The 17,724-nt window shown below is 38.2% G+C and overlaps 1 protein-coding gene across 2 annotated transcripts in view; it reads right to left on the bottom strand.

Annotated features, from left to right (window-relative positions):
* The window catches only part of onecut2 (one cut homeobox 2), a 46,931-nt gene that overhangs the window by 12,588 nt on the left and 16,619 nt on the right, over positions 1–17,724 (bottom strand). Inside the window, exon 2 of one of the 2 annotated variants that reach the window (XM_037752570.1) lies at positions 1,485–1,559. The exons of the other annotated variant lie outside the window; for it this stretch is intronic. Within the exon in view, the coding sequence (XP_037608498.1) occupies positions 1,485–1,559 (75 nt within the window). The remainder of the gene's footprint in view (positions 1–1,484; positions 1,560–17,724) is intronic. 2 annotated transcript variants of the gene reach the window in all.

Genomic DNA, 17,724 nt, shown 5'->3' with positions numbered 1-17,724 from the left:
GATTTACTTAAATTTAAAAGTCCCTGTTGTTCATTACGTAGGTGGCGATTCTTCTTCTGCTGCTCTCTAAGTAAATAGGCGAAATGCTATAAAGAATTCATGTTAATCTTCCACACTGCCAGGAGTTGTAATACAGTTTGCCACTGACAGGTGGTACTATTGATCTGTGAACATGAGGAGCCACAAACACACTGGGATTAAAACATTTAGTGTGTGTGTGACACAGACAGAGAGCAATAGAGACACGTCTGCTTTGAATCGTCACACGTAAAATGTCAATAAATTGCAAATGGAAAACATGGACGAATGGAAATAACACTGTAATAATATTATTATTAATGATAGCATCAGAATCTGCCTGGTCTTTTAAATAAACGGTAAACCCTCTTCATGTTTGCTGGTGGTACGATTTAGTTGGAACGTGTTTTGATTAAACCTATTTGATAGACTTGTTTCATATCTATGTTATCTCACTTTGTTCCCAATTTTATTTTAGAGCTCTGGATTATTATTATTATTGTTATTAGGCTTATTTTTACTGCATTTAAAGGTGCTGTTCAACTTATTATTAATATGTTTATAGATGGGACATATTATATAGTGTATATAGAAACTGCAACATGAGCCTAAAACTGTGTCACAATTTTCCGCTTGTTTATTCAAAGTCTAAACTAGAAACGATCTTGGACGTTGGACCCGACTATTTACTGGGTGATCTTTGTGATAAAACATCGGACTGTGAGTTGAAGTGTGTACGGGAATGAAGAGACAGGCTATTTTTACTATTGCTGTTTACGCTGAACTGCTACTATCATCGTCTTTGTACAACGCTTTATGCTGCTACAACTACTAATACTAAGTTTTTTACTACCACTAGTAATAACATCTGTGTCAGTCATCCAGGTAGTGCCAAATCAATCCACCCACTTGGCTTTTAATGTGAAATTAAAAGTGTTTTGACATTTTGTCCAATGTACTCCTTAAGTTTTAATGACTAATGAATAATGAATGTCTCCACCTTCATAATAATATGATAAGGGTAATACAAAATAATACATATAACACACAAAAAAGATAATAAAACACAAGGAGGGTAAAAATACGGTTAATAATAGATGAAAGCATGAAATGGAGTGGAATGGAGTGGAATGGTAAAACCAGACATATGAAATATTCATAAAAAGCTTTCTTATAAAACTGTTTTAAGAAGTAATTTACTAATAATAGTGGATAATAATAATAATTATAATAACAATAATAATGATTCGGTCGTTTTCAGGCCAAAATAGTCTATGTTTAAGCATGTAGGTTATAACTGGGCTAAATTTGTTTGATAAATGAACATTTTTTGGTGCATACACACATATAAACATACACAAATACATCCAAAATAGTGTCTTCATTTTCAAGAGTTGCACTTCCATAATTAAGACTACAGGAATAAATATAAATATTTGTGCACTTTTGTAGTGTTTGTTTTGCACCTGGCATTTCCTGACTGGACTTGTGTTGATCATCATGAAGCTCTGGTAGCTGTGAGTAACTGGAGGTACTTCCACCTGACAGAAAAGAGTATACAGGTTTTTATTTTCAATATTATTTCCATGCATATTTCATGCATGCATATTAAACACAACGGTCTACAGTTCTGTGTGACTGCAGCTGCCCCAGTGTTGTTTTCACTTTGAAATAGGTAGTGCATTTCCCGGTGCTTCTGATGGCTAATCACAAAAGCTGTCAAGTACTGAAAGTGTGTCTGATCATTGCTTTAATTATGATACATTTTACTATTATATGTATATGAGACAACAGCTTGTTTTAATAAATTTAAAAAAAAGGCTTTGGTAGAAAAAAAGCATTGTGTTGACACTTTGTACTAAAACCCAGATATTGTATTTGCACTATAGTGTCAAAACATTTCAAACTATACTCTAAACTCAAACATACAAAAGGACAAAAAAACAACAACAACAAAAAACATGTTTTACTTTTCAACCAAATTAAGCCCAGTTTTAATTGAGATATCTGGATGTAATTTGATCATGAAATCACCAAATCACTGCTCACTTAGTAATATAACAATTCCCCTTTTAGACATGGCATATGTACGGAAGACGATTAGGCCCACATGTTAACATTTATTTGAGTTTAAATATATCAAATATTTTGTTTACATATGGCCCTAAGCCTCTTCCGTACATACATAACATTGCTGGCTTCATCTGTGTGTTTCAGCGGGCTGCTCTCATACACCGTTCGTAGCTATACCTACAAAAAGTAATGCACTGTCAATCGTATCCATCCCACGAAATCAGTGCGTATTTAATCCACGTAATTGGGAACCAGGAAGTATAAAGAGCGCCGAACGCTACTTAGGGAGGAGGTCGGGGGTGTGTGGGTGAAAGAATCACTTTCGCCCTCGAGATCGGTATTTCGTATCCGAGACCGGTATTCAAAACTAGAAATCAACGTTAATTTATTTGTCAGGTAACTTACATACTTAAGTAGCTTCACTTCCGCAGTTATTTTAACCCGCAAGATATCATACTAATCATTGAATGAGGATACGTTGGTTTCAACGATGTCTTTTTGTCATGTATATAGGTGTCTATTACGTAACCAACATTAAGTTGGGACTACTTTAATTTGTTCACAAACTGCATGTAAAGCATTTTGCTGGATAATTTCAAATAAACAATTGGCACGAATGAAGATTTAAAATATAGGGAGGCAGTACTGGTCTGATTATTGTAGTTGTATAGGGGTTTTTGCTTTTGCTGAAGTGCTAGCAGGAAAAAAGGTATCTCACATGCGAAGAATCTCCTCAACAAACAACAAAACTTAAAACAAATGTTTCACATAGGTCAACAAATAAATAATGAAACGATGAAATACAATTTTAAATACTGTATACAGATTTCTAATACACCTTTCCCTCTGTCTGTCTGTCTCTCTCTTTTCTGCTTACTGTAGCTCAATGAAAAGCAGCTCAGCAGCAGTTCACCCTAGACTTAAAAAAAAAAAAAGTGCAGACACATTTACGTTTAAAAAGGGAGCAATCAAAATCACCCACCCACACACAAACGCAGTGTGCCGTCAATGGAGAAAGAGCACGCTTGAGTGATTCAATCAGGCTTTTTTCCCTCTGGTCGAGGTTACAGTGAGGATCAAATACGCAATTATATTATTCAAAAGGGGTTTACCGGTTTGAGGAGGGGTGAGAGCACGGAGGGGGGAGGGGTGGCTGTTCTTTAAAGGTAAGGGTTGAATCAATAGGATCAATAAAGCAGGGTTCCTCTGTCTTTCATCAGCTCTCTCAGTCTCTCTCGTAGACATCAGTGTGTTGCTAAATGCGTCTCTAACTGCAAACGAGATCAGCAGAAAATACGGAGAATCTCTGGCCTTCTCTTTCTATTTAATTCTCTCTGTGTGAGTCAGCTGTCACAGCCTCCCTCTTCCCTTTTATCATGAAATATAATTATTCCCCTAACATCACAGCCATCGTTACATCATCATCTGTAACCATATCAACCATATCCAAATTCTCATCTTAAGCACAATCATGATTTTAGTCATCTAAGTAATCATTATTGTCCCTTTTTATGTGCCAGCACACAAACTTGACATTGATATCAATCTTCTCGTCTCACCCTCAGGAAGAAAGCAAATTAACTTAGTTCTCAAAATGTAGTAGTTCTCAAAAAAATCATCATCATCATCTTTATCATCCTCACAAGTATCTACCAGTCAAAACCATTCTCATCACATGACAAGAATTGGTCTCATTACAGTCGTCTTTCTTATCATCACAATTGTCCACCAACATAGTCCTCATCACCATAGCAATCAGTCATGTCACAAAAATGCTGAGTACATCGCAATCATCTTCATTATCATTATCAACACTGTAACTATGATCATCACTGTCACGATCATACCGATCAGTGACCGTAACTTAACCGTAACGGGAGCCAAGCAAATCGGCCAGTTCTGAATGGATACGCACTTCGAACGACCACGCCCCGAACGCGCACTGCACTAGTAGGCTACTTATAACACTGGGACTTACTAGCTTTACACTGCAATACAAGAATGATGCTGTTCCTTTATTTCAATGGATCATCAACTGGTGAGGGTGTTGACTCTCTCTTTTAGCACAATATCACCTACGTAGAAATCATGTTCATATCTAAGATTTAAAACAAGCTGGAAACATTAAAAAGTCAGCCAAAGAGTTTACAATCAACTAATGGAGATAATGTTATTACTAGCTTAATTAGCTAGCAGCTCATAAAGTCTGCCGGCGACTGTTGTTATAAGTCGGACACTAAGTAATTTAGTAACTCACACATGACATGCAGAATTTGGCTATTCACAAGCAACAACAAACATTTTAAAATTTCTGACAAAATCTGATATGCAGACACTGGTTCATACGTATTGAACCAGGCTAAATAAGCAGAAATCAACCACATCTGCTTGCATCTATTGAGACTTCAATCATCTGTTAACACCCGCTGCTGACCAAGAGGTCAAGCCTTCCAATATGGCAGCTGAGAGGCATTATTCCACCTTAAAACCTTTTCTCTATTCACTTGAATGGGGTTGAGTCAAGTGTTGAGCCTCAAGAGCTGGTAGCACTCACAGCAAACACATCAGTATGTTATACAGAGGTTTTAAGAGTCAAGGGCTGCTAAACGTCAATAGAAACATCAAGGTGATGTTTTATTGAAGCAGTCATTTCAAGTGAATACGGAGAAACAGAGAGAACGGACAGAGCAGAGAGGTTAGGCAAGGGAATGTAGAAATGGAGAGAGAAAGATGGATAGCTGAAGATGATGAGGAGAGTCGAGATGAGGAAGAAGTTAGGAGAAAATAGTGATACAGAGAAGAAGAGAAAGATGGAGGGAAGATGAAGAGGGTTGATGAGAAATACGGAAGGAAAGGGAACAGGAAGGGAACAAGAATGTCCCTCCCGCGACGTCGACACTTTAAAGTTAAAGCTTAGTTAAAATAAATTGTTTGATAAGACCAACTCTTACATGGACTTCCTCCTCGTCACATTCCCTGGTGTCTCATAATTTGTTGATGGTCGCCATGGACAACCACTCCTTAGATAAAATATATTTAACATGTGGTGTCCCTCAGGGCTCTATCTTAGGCCCAATTATTTTCAGCCTGTGGCACTGAGTTATTAGAAAACACAATGTCAGTTTCTATATACGCAGACGATACCCAGCTGTGTATCTATATGTCCAAATTACTCATATCGACAACTTGATTGCATTCATTTGTGATATAAATCTATGGAGGAATTTCTTACAGCTAAAAATAAAGAATATAATAAATAAGTATAATAAAATAAATACGGAAGACAGATATTAAATATTAAGACACTTTTACTGTTGCTTTTTACAGTTTAAAATATTCAAATGAATCCTTGTTTGAATGTAAATATGTTTTTTACTTATTAGATTAGATTGCTTATTATATTTCTTTAATTAGTCACTTTTATGTAAAGCATTTTGTGTTGCATCGTATTCATGAAGTGTGATAAAGAATCCAAGTTTATTAACCGTAAAAGTTTAAAGAGAGGAAGTGAGTGAGCCAGCAAGCTTTGGTTTCATTTTACAGACTGACAGAGAGAAAGAGAAGAGAAAGAGGAGCTCAGCAGAGTCATTAGAGACTGTTTTCATCCTCACCACAAAGATAGATCACAGCCTGGCAGCTACCATGACGGCCTCAGTCTCCACAGCGCCATGCATGTGTCCTGTTGCTGATGGACACTATTTCCCACAGTGCAATATGTAATGGAGGAGCTACTCACAAAAAACTGACATAATGTACAATGTTGGCCTAAATATAGACAACTAAATATAGACAAACTTTGACATTTGTCAGCTCTAGCTGGCCACCATGACACATTGACTTCCAGTGAGAAACGGCAGCTATTATAGGGTGACCATATTTAACCGACATGTATGCGCTTATGAAAGCACCATAGGATCATCAGCATGGGGGACAATTATTTCAGCGCTTAGTATATTAGCGCACTAAAACGCTTGTCATTTAATTTTCAAATTTTCGAAAGATGGTTGATTTTCATACATAAGCCTACAAACAAATCAGTGTTGAATATTGAATATATATATTGGGATAGGTAATAATGAGTGGGACAAAACATGATCCGTGTCCTGTATGAAACCAAAAGTCAACGCTGACTTATTTACGCTTACTACTAAACTTACACAGGCTACATAACACATTTTTATTTCAACCCAAACCATGATGTTTTCCTAAACCTAACCAAGTACTTTTGTTGCCCTAAACATGACCAAGTAGTTTCATTTGAATTCACTACGTTAACCACGAACGTGTTTCAAACTGCGAGCGTCACAGTTTGACGCACAGGGCTACCCAGTGCGTTAAAAAAATGTGCTGGCATCATATGAAAGTAGAAAACCTAAGGAATCCATTGGTTTGTTGCGAAGGAGGTTAAATAACGCTTCAAAGTTACGCTAAATTTTGGCGAGGAAAAACTGGCATGGCCATTTTCAAAGGGGAACTCTGATCTCAAGATATGTGAACGAAAATGGGTTCTATGAGTACCCACAAGTCTCCCCTTTAAAGACATGCCCACTTTATGACACATCACATGCAGTTTGGGACAAGTCATAGTCAAGTCAGCACACTGACACACTGACAGCTGTTGTTGCCTGTTGGGCTGCAGTTTTCCATGTTATGATTTGAGCATATTTTTTATGCTAAATGCAGTACCTGTGAGGGTTTCTGGAAAATATTTGTCATTGCTTTGTGTTGTTAATTGATTTCCAATAATAAATATATACATATGCAGAAAGCAAGCATATTTTCCCACTCCAATGTTGATAAGAGTATTAAATACTTGACAAATCTCCCTTTAAGGTACATTTTGAAAAGATGAAAAAATATGCGATTAATTTGCAGTTCATCAGGATTAACTATGAACAATCGCGCGATTCATCACAATTAAACATTTTAATCGATTGACAGCCCTGATATATATATATATATATATAAATAAAAGAATAATGATATGAAGCCATCAGTCTGCACCTCCATCAGCTGTCACCAGGTCACGCATTCAAACAGAAACGTAGGTCAAACTGCTCATCAAGGCATTGATCATAGAGCCTGACAAACGTTCACACAATTAATTTAAAAGCCATAAACACACAGTGAGAGCCGTCTGACCTTAAAAACAGGTGTTTCTTCCTCACCAGGTTCTGCACAAAACTATCCATCACTTTATTAAAATCCAGGGCTCGGATCAGATCGCTAGATAGCTGCTAATAGCCTATTGTGCACTCTGAGCTAACAGGGAGGTTTCCTTCTCGGGATGTTGAACATTTTCCTCATTTAGCATTTTCCATGGCCAGACACAGACAGAGGTAAAACAGAGAGATGGAGATGAAGAGGCAGAGACTGAGAAGAAATAAGAGATTAAAAGAAGAGAGGGGATCAATATAGCTGAATATAAACCATAGATGTCTGTCAGGACACAACGGACTCAGACAGACAGGCTTCATTCTGTAGGAAAACAGGATTCATAGCACAAAGGGCTGAGGAGCTCTGTCTCTCTCTTTGTCTCATTTAGTCATTTATTGCTGTCTTGCCTATTCTTTTGTCTTTCATCACTATTTCCTCCATCACTTTCTTTCCCTCTCTTTCTTCCTTCGTCTCTCTCCTCTATCATTTTTGTCTCGTCTGTCATCTATCTTTTGCATCTGCCTCTTCCATCGTCTCTCTTTTGTCTCCATTATTTCTCGTTAACTCTCTTCTTTCCTGTCTTCCTCCCTAACTCTTTCTTCTGACGCTTCTTTTCTTCCTTCCTGTCTCCTTGCCTCTGTGTCTCCTTCCTCTCCTTCATCTTCCTGCCCCTCCTACCTTTCTGTCTCTCTCTCTTCCCTCCCTAGTCCTCCTTTTCTCCATGTCTCTCTCCTCTTCCTTCTCTCTCCCTGTATCTTTTTTTTTATTGCACCATTACCACTTAAGCCTTGATATCCATTACACAGAGGGCATATAAGTGCAGGGTAAGTAGTAAAGTCGCCCTTCAACGTACACTTCGCTGCTTGTGTGTGGCGCCACATTTGGACGCTTCGACACTCCGTCATGAGCCGGCAGAGCTCAGCGATGTTTTGATGAATTCATTAATCAGCTGTGACATGGTTACAGCTGTACGACAGCGAGTGTGTGGTGTCGTTGTGATGTCACCGTTGACTCCCCGCCCTCCCAAATATTCATGACTGTTAACTGTCATTTAATTCTGCATACTGCCTCAGGCTTTGAACAGTACTTTTGACAATTAGTCACATGATTTTCACTGCATGATCAGTGATGGTCAGCTGGTGCAGAGCATCTCCCCAGAATTTACAAAATGTACTAAAAATATACCAAATACCAAAATTAATTTAAGCCACTAATCCCTTAATTAACAACGGACATTAACGGACATTAACGGACATTGACGGACATTCCCATTCAAATCAACGCAGCAGGTCTGAGCGGCGGCCATTTTTATGTGTACCGTTGTAGCGGGCTGACTTCCGCATAAACTAAACCGACTTGCGGCAAGTCACTGAGGTGAAGTTTTGCAGTAACGACAACTAAACGAAAACGAACAGTAGAGTAGTAATGTTACGAGGCACATAAATGTAAATGAGTCAGATTGAACATCTTCATCCACACACTTGTCACAGCGGAGGACAGCTCATTGCTATCGCCAGATGAGTGATAACTTTGTTCGGCACGTTTTCTGTAACCAGTGAGGCATTGAAGCATGGTGGAATTAACAAGATCTTGGGCTGGTTCCACCAGGCTTTGGTGCTGCATTGATTACTGAAAATGAGCCAAAGAGCGGGTCTAAACGGTCCCTCCGCCTGGGGACAAGTCTCTTCCAACTCTTCCCAGCGAGCTGCTGCAACCACAAACTTTACGACCCCATTGACGTGGGTTCCGTTGTCACCATAACAACCTTCAACAATCGCCAATTTCTTTTGTACTAGTCAAATTACCACAGCAAACCTTTTAATGACCCTTCTACTCCTAACTCATTTCTACTATAGGTGCATGACTTTCACTTTTGGGGGGTAAATTAATGGATCCATTAATAGATTGTAAGATATTAAGGGGTAATATAGTAATGGATATATAATAATGTATTATAATAATATAATGCATTAAGATGGGTTTTATTGGATTATCTGCACAGCTGAGAAGGTTGTAAACGGATAAAGTTTCACCAAATAGCATTATAGCATTCCCAGAATTTTCAACTTAATCAAAAAAACTTGAAGCCCTTCATCAGGGGATCGTTATTTGGTCAATTTTAAGGGGTTTTACCCAATGCTTTTAAATCATGCATATAATCCAGTGGTAATTATGCAACATCATTGGCTGAATTAATGGAGGTTACAGTATAAAATGAAGGGATTTGTTTCATAATGGATGCTATGATGATGATGCAGTGTTATGTTCTTTTAAAAAATGATATCATCACTTCTTAATGAGATGTCTTTCTTTTGAAACATTATGTTGTGTGGGATAATAAGCAGTAAGGCCTCATTCTTGGGAAGTAAATACATTTTTTTTTTATTAATATCTGCCATTTTAAGCACATTGTGCAGGAAAAAATCATGTTCTCAAGAGCGATACTAAAAGAGTCAACTAATAAAAGACAATCTGGATACGAGGATGGGGACCATGACGACCAAAAGACCAACCACGAGTACAATAATCCACTGTGAAGACTTCCATGTTCCAAAGCAGCCATGTCTCCTAAAAAAGTATGTTCCCATACTGTACATCTAAACTGCATTCTCAATTACATTTCGAGAGACACGTGTTTTCTCCCAGATTGCGGTCGCCGTTTTAAACATGTGGTTAACGTTGTAAATTAACACAAAACAACACAAAAATGCAAGGTTTAGTAAGGTTTGGCTTAAAATGACTATGTTTGTTACATCATTTAAGTTGAAACTATGAAAACACAGTTGTAAAAAGAAATATTCTTCCTAGTAGTAGGAATATTGCAGTGTGCAGTCTTCATGAGATGCTTGGGCTCGGCATGGCGGCCTGACAAACACACTTGATGCATCATATCTCAGCACTTAAACTCACACACACAGATGTATATAGAGAGTAGAGACACAGCATGGTAGCAATCAGCACTCCACTGTAAGCTTGTGTGTGTGTGTGCGTGTGTGTGTGTGTGTGTGGTTGTGCTTAATGCACCACGATGCTTCCGTGTTGAGACGATAACCGGAAATGGAACAACAGACTGAAGACTCTCTCTGTGTCTCTGGTTCTCTCTCACACACACATTCAGAATAACTGAGAGCATGAATGAATCTGTAAGGATATTTATCCTTTAACAAAACACTATCGTGGTATGTCTGAGAAATAAGGCAGCACTGATGTTTATCTTCATATTGATTAGTTGTTGTTTTTCTAATTAACCAATTCATTGTTCAGCGTCTGAAATGTTACAAAACGTTGGCAAATTCCTGTCGACTCCATTTCCGGAGACCAAAGTTACACAGGAAGTTGAAATTTTTGTTTTTTAGTGAAACAGCTCAACAACTATTGGATGGATTGCTATGAAATTCATTCAAGGACGAATTGTTATGACCAAATACCTGCAAAAATAATGACACTCCCATCAGCCTCAGCTGTACTTTGTGCTTAGTGTTAATTAGCAAAGACACACCAAGCCAGCGTTCGGCCGCCGGACAGTTTGGGGCTGTTGGTGATTATCCGTCGGCCTAGTTTATCCGGTCTGTCCTGCACCGTCGGCTCTAGTCTGCCCATATCAGAGTTATTTTGTCCGATTCAGCATGTTGAAATCACTTAGCTTAAATGAATCAGTGCATGAGAAGAGAAACGTAAGTGAAGAAAGCAAGCCAACGAGTAAAGTCAATTGTGCGCACACAGAAGGCTCTTCTTATTTTTCATCTTCATCTGATCATTCCAATACACGGCTATTCTCACAACAACATGGCCATCTGAAAAGAAGCTAAGTGGTGAGTGAGAGTGGTGTGAAAATGGTCGGCAAACGCTGCTTTGTTTCATGTACGTATCATAACAATGTCTTGTATATCTACCATCCTCGGTCTTCTGGTTTCCCTTGTTGAATGATGATTACAGACTACAGCGACCTGCTTGTGTGGAGAGTTATTTCATCTCACACAGATGCAGAATGTACGTGGTAGTTGGTCATTGTCTGTAGTCTTTGCGGTGTGTTCGAGTGCAACATCTTTGGCCAAGACACAGATGACGTGAGGTGACTCAACGGTCGGCCTTTGTTGCCGCTAGCTCTTTGATGTCGGGTTGGTGTGTCTGGGCCTTAAGTGACTAATGGGGACAACATTTTTTGTTATTTTTGTTATTGTATCTAACCAAGTCTCACTCTGAAACCTCGTGTCACATCCACATTATGACATCATGGTCCAACACAACAAACTCTGACAACACCAGCACTCCTCTCTCCATGTTTCCAACGTTGTCTTCCGGCAACAAGTCACATGACACAATGACAAACAGAAAGCGAAAGGTAAGAAAAAGGTGTCATTTCTCTGTAGAGTCCTTTCCATAATGTTGTCACACACTTAAAAACAATCTGAGGCAAAAACAAGCACTTTTAGTGGGCGTACAGTGACGGCGAGGACTTGATCAATATGATTACATTGCAGCCTGTTTAGCGGCTGCTGTCTGCAGCGCTCTCCCTCAATACTGGACCAATTTCAGAAATAGTTGTCTCCATTAGTCACTAAGACACAAAAACATGGGAAGATAGGGTCCAGGTTGAAGAATAATAAAGTTACCCTTTAACATACTAAACTAAGATGCGGAAAATAGCAAACATTATACCTACTAAACATCAGCATGTCAGCATTGTCACTGTTATCATGTTAACATGCGAAAGTTAGCATTTAGCTCAAAGCAGCACTGTACCTGAGTACAGCCTTGCGGAGCCACTAGCATGGCTGTACAATAGTCTTGTTATTTGAAGTGACTTGGAAGTTTAATTGATTATCAAAATGACAGTTTTTGTTGATTGGTTCTGAATAGACCAAATGAAACAGTGAATGTATCTACTAACAAGTATTGTGTGTGTATCCAAAGCCTGATATCTCTTCTTCCTCTGTCCCGTAGAGCTCCATCGTTGTCCATAACTATTAAAAACACATCAGTGAGCCACACTGTGTCACTGGGTGACATGTTCCTTCATCACCATGAACACACACACTGTAGTTTATTTTGACTCAATCCCACCTACACCATCCTGCATGCTGTTAATACGCACTAGAGAACCAAATGTGTGTTATTCCGCTGCTGAAAACAGTCCCCAACAAAATGCAATATTTCCTCCTGTTTGAATAACGTTTGCTAAAAACTACAGTGACAAGTTGTTTCAGGAAATTACTGAGCCTTTCAAAAAAATGTAACTATACATTTGTGAGCTGTTTTAAAAGATTAACACAATGTTGGTTTTGGTCTTTTTTTATGTGAGTTGTTCACAATAAAAAAGTAGAATAATATCAGCCTTTAAACTCAGGGGTTGAACCACTTAATCATTAATGTAACAACCGACAGTGGATCGTCAGTTAATTTATCCATCCACATACAAACGTAGTACTAATATGAAGAGTTTAAAGTATAACATTAAGGGTTTCTGTTTCCAGATATGATATTATATATTATATATTAACTTGTGCACATCCTGCACTACATCACATACACAGACAAATGGATAGATCTGTTTCTATGACTGATTGTACTGAAGAACAAAGAGGGAGCGAGTGTGTGTGTGTGTGTGTGTGTGTGTCCAGAGAGATGGTTTATCAGCGTATAATCTGTATGTCCACACGGTCTGTGGTGACATCACCGGACAAAGGTCTCGCTGACCACTTACACACACACACCCCCACACACACACACACACACACACACACACACTGTAATGTATCTCCAGTTGTTTACCAGGAGAAACGTTTCGACCAATCACAGCTTCTGGTTGCTCAGTGATGTCATTGAGCTGATGAGGAAATGGCCTCAGAGGAGTTTGATGTCATCCACCTCTCTCTCTATCTCTGTCTTCTCTCGTTTTCCATTTTGTCTCATTCAGCTCTGATTGTCTTTAGTTTTCCGTCTGATATTCAGCGATTTGTAAGGTTGCTAAACAAACAAAGATTGCTCTTATTTATGTTGTTAATAGATACAATTATCATCACAGCCTTTTCTGAACCGTTTGATACATTATTTGATCTTTCTCTCTAGTCTGAGAGAGAGAGATGTTGGTTGGATTAATGTATGAACTGGGCTGGGAGAATGCCTTGATCAAGCCCTTGGAGCTGCGGTGGCTGACCTTTTCGGCTTGTGACCTCTAAAATTCAATTAAGTGTGGAAGCATGTTGTGGGGAGTCCAACCAAAAGATAGCTTTTCCTTCCTTTCCTTTCATCTTGAAGGTTATAGGGGGCCCAAAGAGATCCAAAGGCATCCGAAATTACAAAAGAAAACAGCCAAAAAAAGAAAAGAAAATCAGGGCTGTCAATCGATTAAAATATTTAACCATGATTAAGCGCACATTTTTTAGTTGTTCAAAATGTACCTTAAACAGAGATCTGTCAAGTATTTAATACACTTATCAACATGGGAGTGGGCAAATATGCTTGCTTTATGCAAATGTATGTATATATTTCTTACTGGAAATCAATTAACAACACAAAACAATGACAAATTGTCTAGAAACCCTCACAGGTACTGCATTTAGCATAAACAATATGCTCAAATCATAACATGGTAAACTGCAGCCCAACAGGCAACAACAGCTGTCAGTGTGTCAGTGTGCTGACTTGACTATGACTTGCCCCAAACTGCGTGTGATTATCATAAAGTGAGCATGTCTGGAAAGGGGAGACTTGTGGGTACCCAGAGAACCCATTTTCATTCACATATCTTGAGGTCAGAGGTCAAGGGACCTCTTTGAAAATGGCCATGCCAGTTTTTCCTCGACAAAATTTAGTGAAAGTTTGGAGCGTTATTTAGCCTCCTTCGTGACAAGCTAGTAGGACATGGTTGGTATTCGGTCAAAACCGAGTATTATGTCTGGACCGTGTTCGGTCAGTCTGTGAATTTGGGGCTAAATTGTTCAGTGGTCATGTCAATAATGTTAAATCCAGCTCTACATGTCCACCAGGTCTGGTGAGGACACTAGGGGACGCGTTGCTCCGCCTGCTTGTAAACTTTCTGTTATTCAGTCTAAACAATCCACCAAAATCTACTTTTGAAAACATTCTAAGTGAGAACAGGCTATGCCACTGCTGAATTTCGTTTCATTTTAGAACTAGATCACCTAGTTTCACAGCTCGGTCCAAGTTTCGTGAGCTGGACGGGCACATTTGCATAATAGCCTGTTCCCGCATTTTCATTTTGAAAGAGCAACATCCAATGAGGAAACTCCAACACTCGGCCGACCAATCGTGTAACTTCATCACTCAGTGACAGAATTTTGCATTTTTAAGGCTGTCTCCAGTCAAAAATAGTTCAAAAAGGTTCAAATAAATATAAGTATAATAAAAGTTTGATGTCAAAAGCGAACGTCTCGGGAGAGAAAGTTTCTTCAGGGAAAACAAACACTAACCTTTAACCTGCTAAATGTTGACAGTGAGGCTAAAACAGAGGGAGGCTCTGTTTGGACATCAAACACACACACGCCCACACACGCACACACACTGACAGACTAATAGATGATGAGTTAACCGGCCTCTCAGTACCTTTTTCTTATCAGCAAGTATTTTTTGGCAGCCTGAAGCCATCGCCGTTCAGTCTCACAGCTCGCAGCTCCAACCGAGAGCAAACACAGGCAGAAAGATAATATCCTCTGATCAATAGATTGTATTGTAATCGGTGATTGATCAAAAGGAGGTTGGGCAGCTATAAACGGACATCCTGGCAAACCGCTCACCGCCGTGTTTGTCTCCAAACGATCAGCGGCAAGCGATACGAGTTGATCTGGTTTCCTGCTCTGAGAGAAAGATGAAGTGTCCGTAAACTTTTGGCCATATAGTGTATTTTCTTACCCACTTTTATCCTTTTATTCTATTATATTTATAGTTTATTATTTGGTTTTACTTTTTTTTTTTTGTTCTATTCGCTGTGGTTATTTTTTTCCTATCTTTATTTTCTGTCTTTATCTTCAGCTTATGTCTGCCGACATGTTTCTGCCCGCTGTGCTCAGCTAAACCTGTCTCCATTAAAGGCCGTAATATCTACAATTGGATGCCATCCATCCAATATGAAACATAATCCAATAACAGACAGATTCAGCTTAATGAATCCAGTTATGTGGCACAATCAAATAGAGGAGGATTCCCTTCAAACCCATCTGTCTGATACGCATCACACCGGCCGCTTTTAATGCTTTTACCACCAAATCTGCAGCAGGTGAGCAAGAGGGGAAAATAAGAGCAATTTTACCATCAGAAAGTGCTTTGTTGTCTTGGTCGGGTTTTGGTTTGAACAAACAGCACAAATGATAAGACAGAAGGCCAACAAAAGAAATACAAAGTGCGTATAGGTGAGATAAAGACACCCATATAAAATCTAGTTGTCTAATAAATACATGAATTCAGCTTTCACTAGAGAATAGTGAAATTAAAAACTGTAATCACAATCTAACCTGCACCATACCGTAGTTGCCGTGTGCCGATAATGTACAGAGGAATTTGGGATTTTGCAGAAATCAACGTCCTTACAGATCGTACTGATACCTTTCAATTACTGACTTATTCATTTGCATATAATATTACACATTAAAGTGTCCATGTTGTTATTATTATCACCACGAGCCATTCGGATACATTCTCTCTCTCTCTCTGTTGTATAATGTCAGCTCTCTCCCCCCTCCTCTCTCCTCCCCCCACCATCTCTTCCAGGAACTGGTCTGGATCAGGTTCCTGCAGATCAATGGAGATCTGGGTCCGCACCGTTTACGTTATCGTTGCCAGTATTAATGCTCTTTTAATCTGCTCGGGATTACAGCCATCGATCCACATCATCCATCCACACGCACGGTGGAGACACACACACACACACACACACACACACACACACACACAGACAGAGAGAACCCGAAATAACAGAAAACAACAACATGAGCAGAGACAGCAGCAGGAAGGACAACAAACAGAACGTGTGCATCCACTTCCTTGTTTGTGTTCGGTCTCAGTATCTGACCATCAGTATTGATCGGTTATAGATACACATCAGCACATTTACATACAGAGAAGTGTCAGCTGAAGCAGCAAACAGACAGATCACAGGCCAGATCAAAGTAAGAAATGCTGTTGTCATTTGTGAAACATTGTTATTATTATTATTATTATTATTATTATTATTATTATTATTATTATTAATAATTTGTTTTTCTTATTATATTATTATTGGTTTGTCTTATCAAGAACAACAACAGCAATAATAATAATAATAATAATAATAAATAGGCTTAAAGGGTTAAACATATTCAGCTATTAATTTATTTATATTCAGGATATTATCATTCTATCAATGAAATCATATCTTAATTTATTTATTTTATTATTATAATTTTTTTGATGTTATATTAAGTGTTATCGGTTTATTTTTGATGTTTTCAATTGATGATAACAACTGTTATTATTATTAATAATATATAGAATATTATTTATATTAAATTAATATGTATTTATTTCCATCTTCTGAGGATAGTATCATTATTTAAATTAAATCAAGTCTTAATTTCTTTTTATATTATTATATATATTTTGTAACATTATATTAAATCTTGATTGTTTCCAATTGGTAATAACAACCGTTAGTATTATTAATATATAGAGTATTACTAATATTAAATTAAGATGTATTCATTTCCATCTTTAAAGGACAATATTCTTTTTTAATTAATATAAATCAATTAATCACTATTCATTTATTTGATATTTAAATTTAAATATGATTTTTATATTAAATTGTTTTAATTATTATTGATTTTATATATCAACGCTAAAAGTAATCCTCCATTAACAGTAACCATTATAGTAATAATAATCATAATCATTGCAATAGAATTTGAATGTAATTATTTATTTATGTATTTGTTTGTTTTTTCATCCTCAAAGGTAAATACAGGACTCTCGTGAGACACAAGGTCAAACCAGAGCTTCTGTTTATTTCCCCTTTTTTTTTTACACTGTTTGTCTTTCACCATAAACCCTGCCTGCTGCCTGACCAATGGCTCCGTCCCGCCTGTCGTCGTTCATTACGCCTCTGGACAGAGTTATTTCAGCAGCGCTGCGACACCAATACTAATGAACCGGAGGGAGGGAGGGACGACGAGAGGAAGGAAACAAGAGAGCAAAGAGAGAAAGAGAATTCAAAAGGAAGAAGACATAACAACCGGAGAGAACAAACAAACAGCGACAGAGAAGAATTAATGAGATTGGAGAGTGACGTTAAGTTGGCTCAGCCTGTTTAAAGGTGCTCTATAGACACCAATAAATGAATCCCACGTAATGTTGTAAACAAATGATCAGCCTCAGCTCTACACGTCTCTTCTAAAACCCAGCACGACCCAAACAAGGCCTCAAATCCAGACTCTTATCCACCTCCATTCTAGATCACGTCTGACCTAAATTGCCACGAGTCCC

This window comes from Sebastes umbrosus, chromosome 19, assembly GCF_015220745.1.
Source record: "Sebastes umbrosus isolate fSebUmb1 chromosome 19, fSebUmb1.pri, whole genome shotgun sequence".
Classification (NCBI taxonomy): domain Eukaryota; kingdom Metazoa; phylum Chordata; class Actinopteri; order Perciformes; family Sebastidae; genus Sebastes; species Sebastes umbrosus.
The sequence above is the reverse complement of the archived record's forward strand: the minus strand, read 5'-3'. Positions and strand labels throughout refer to the sequence as shown.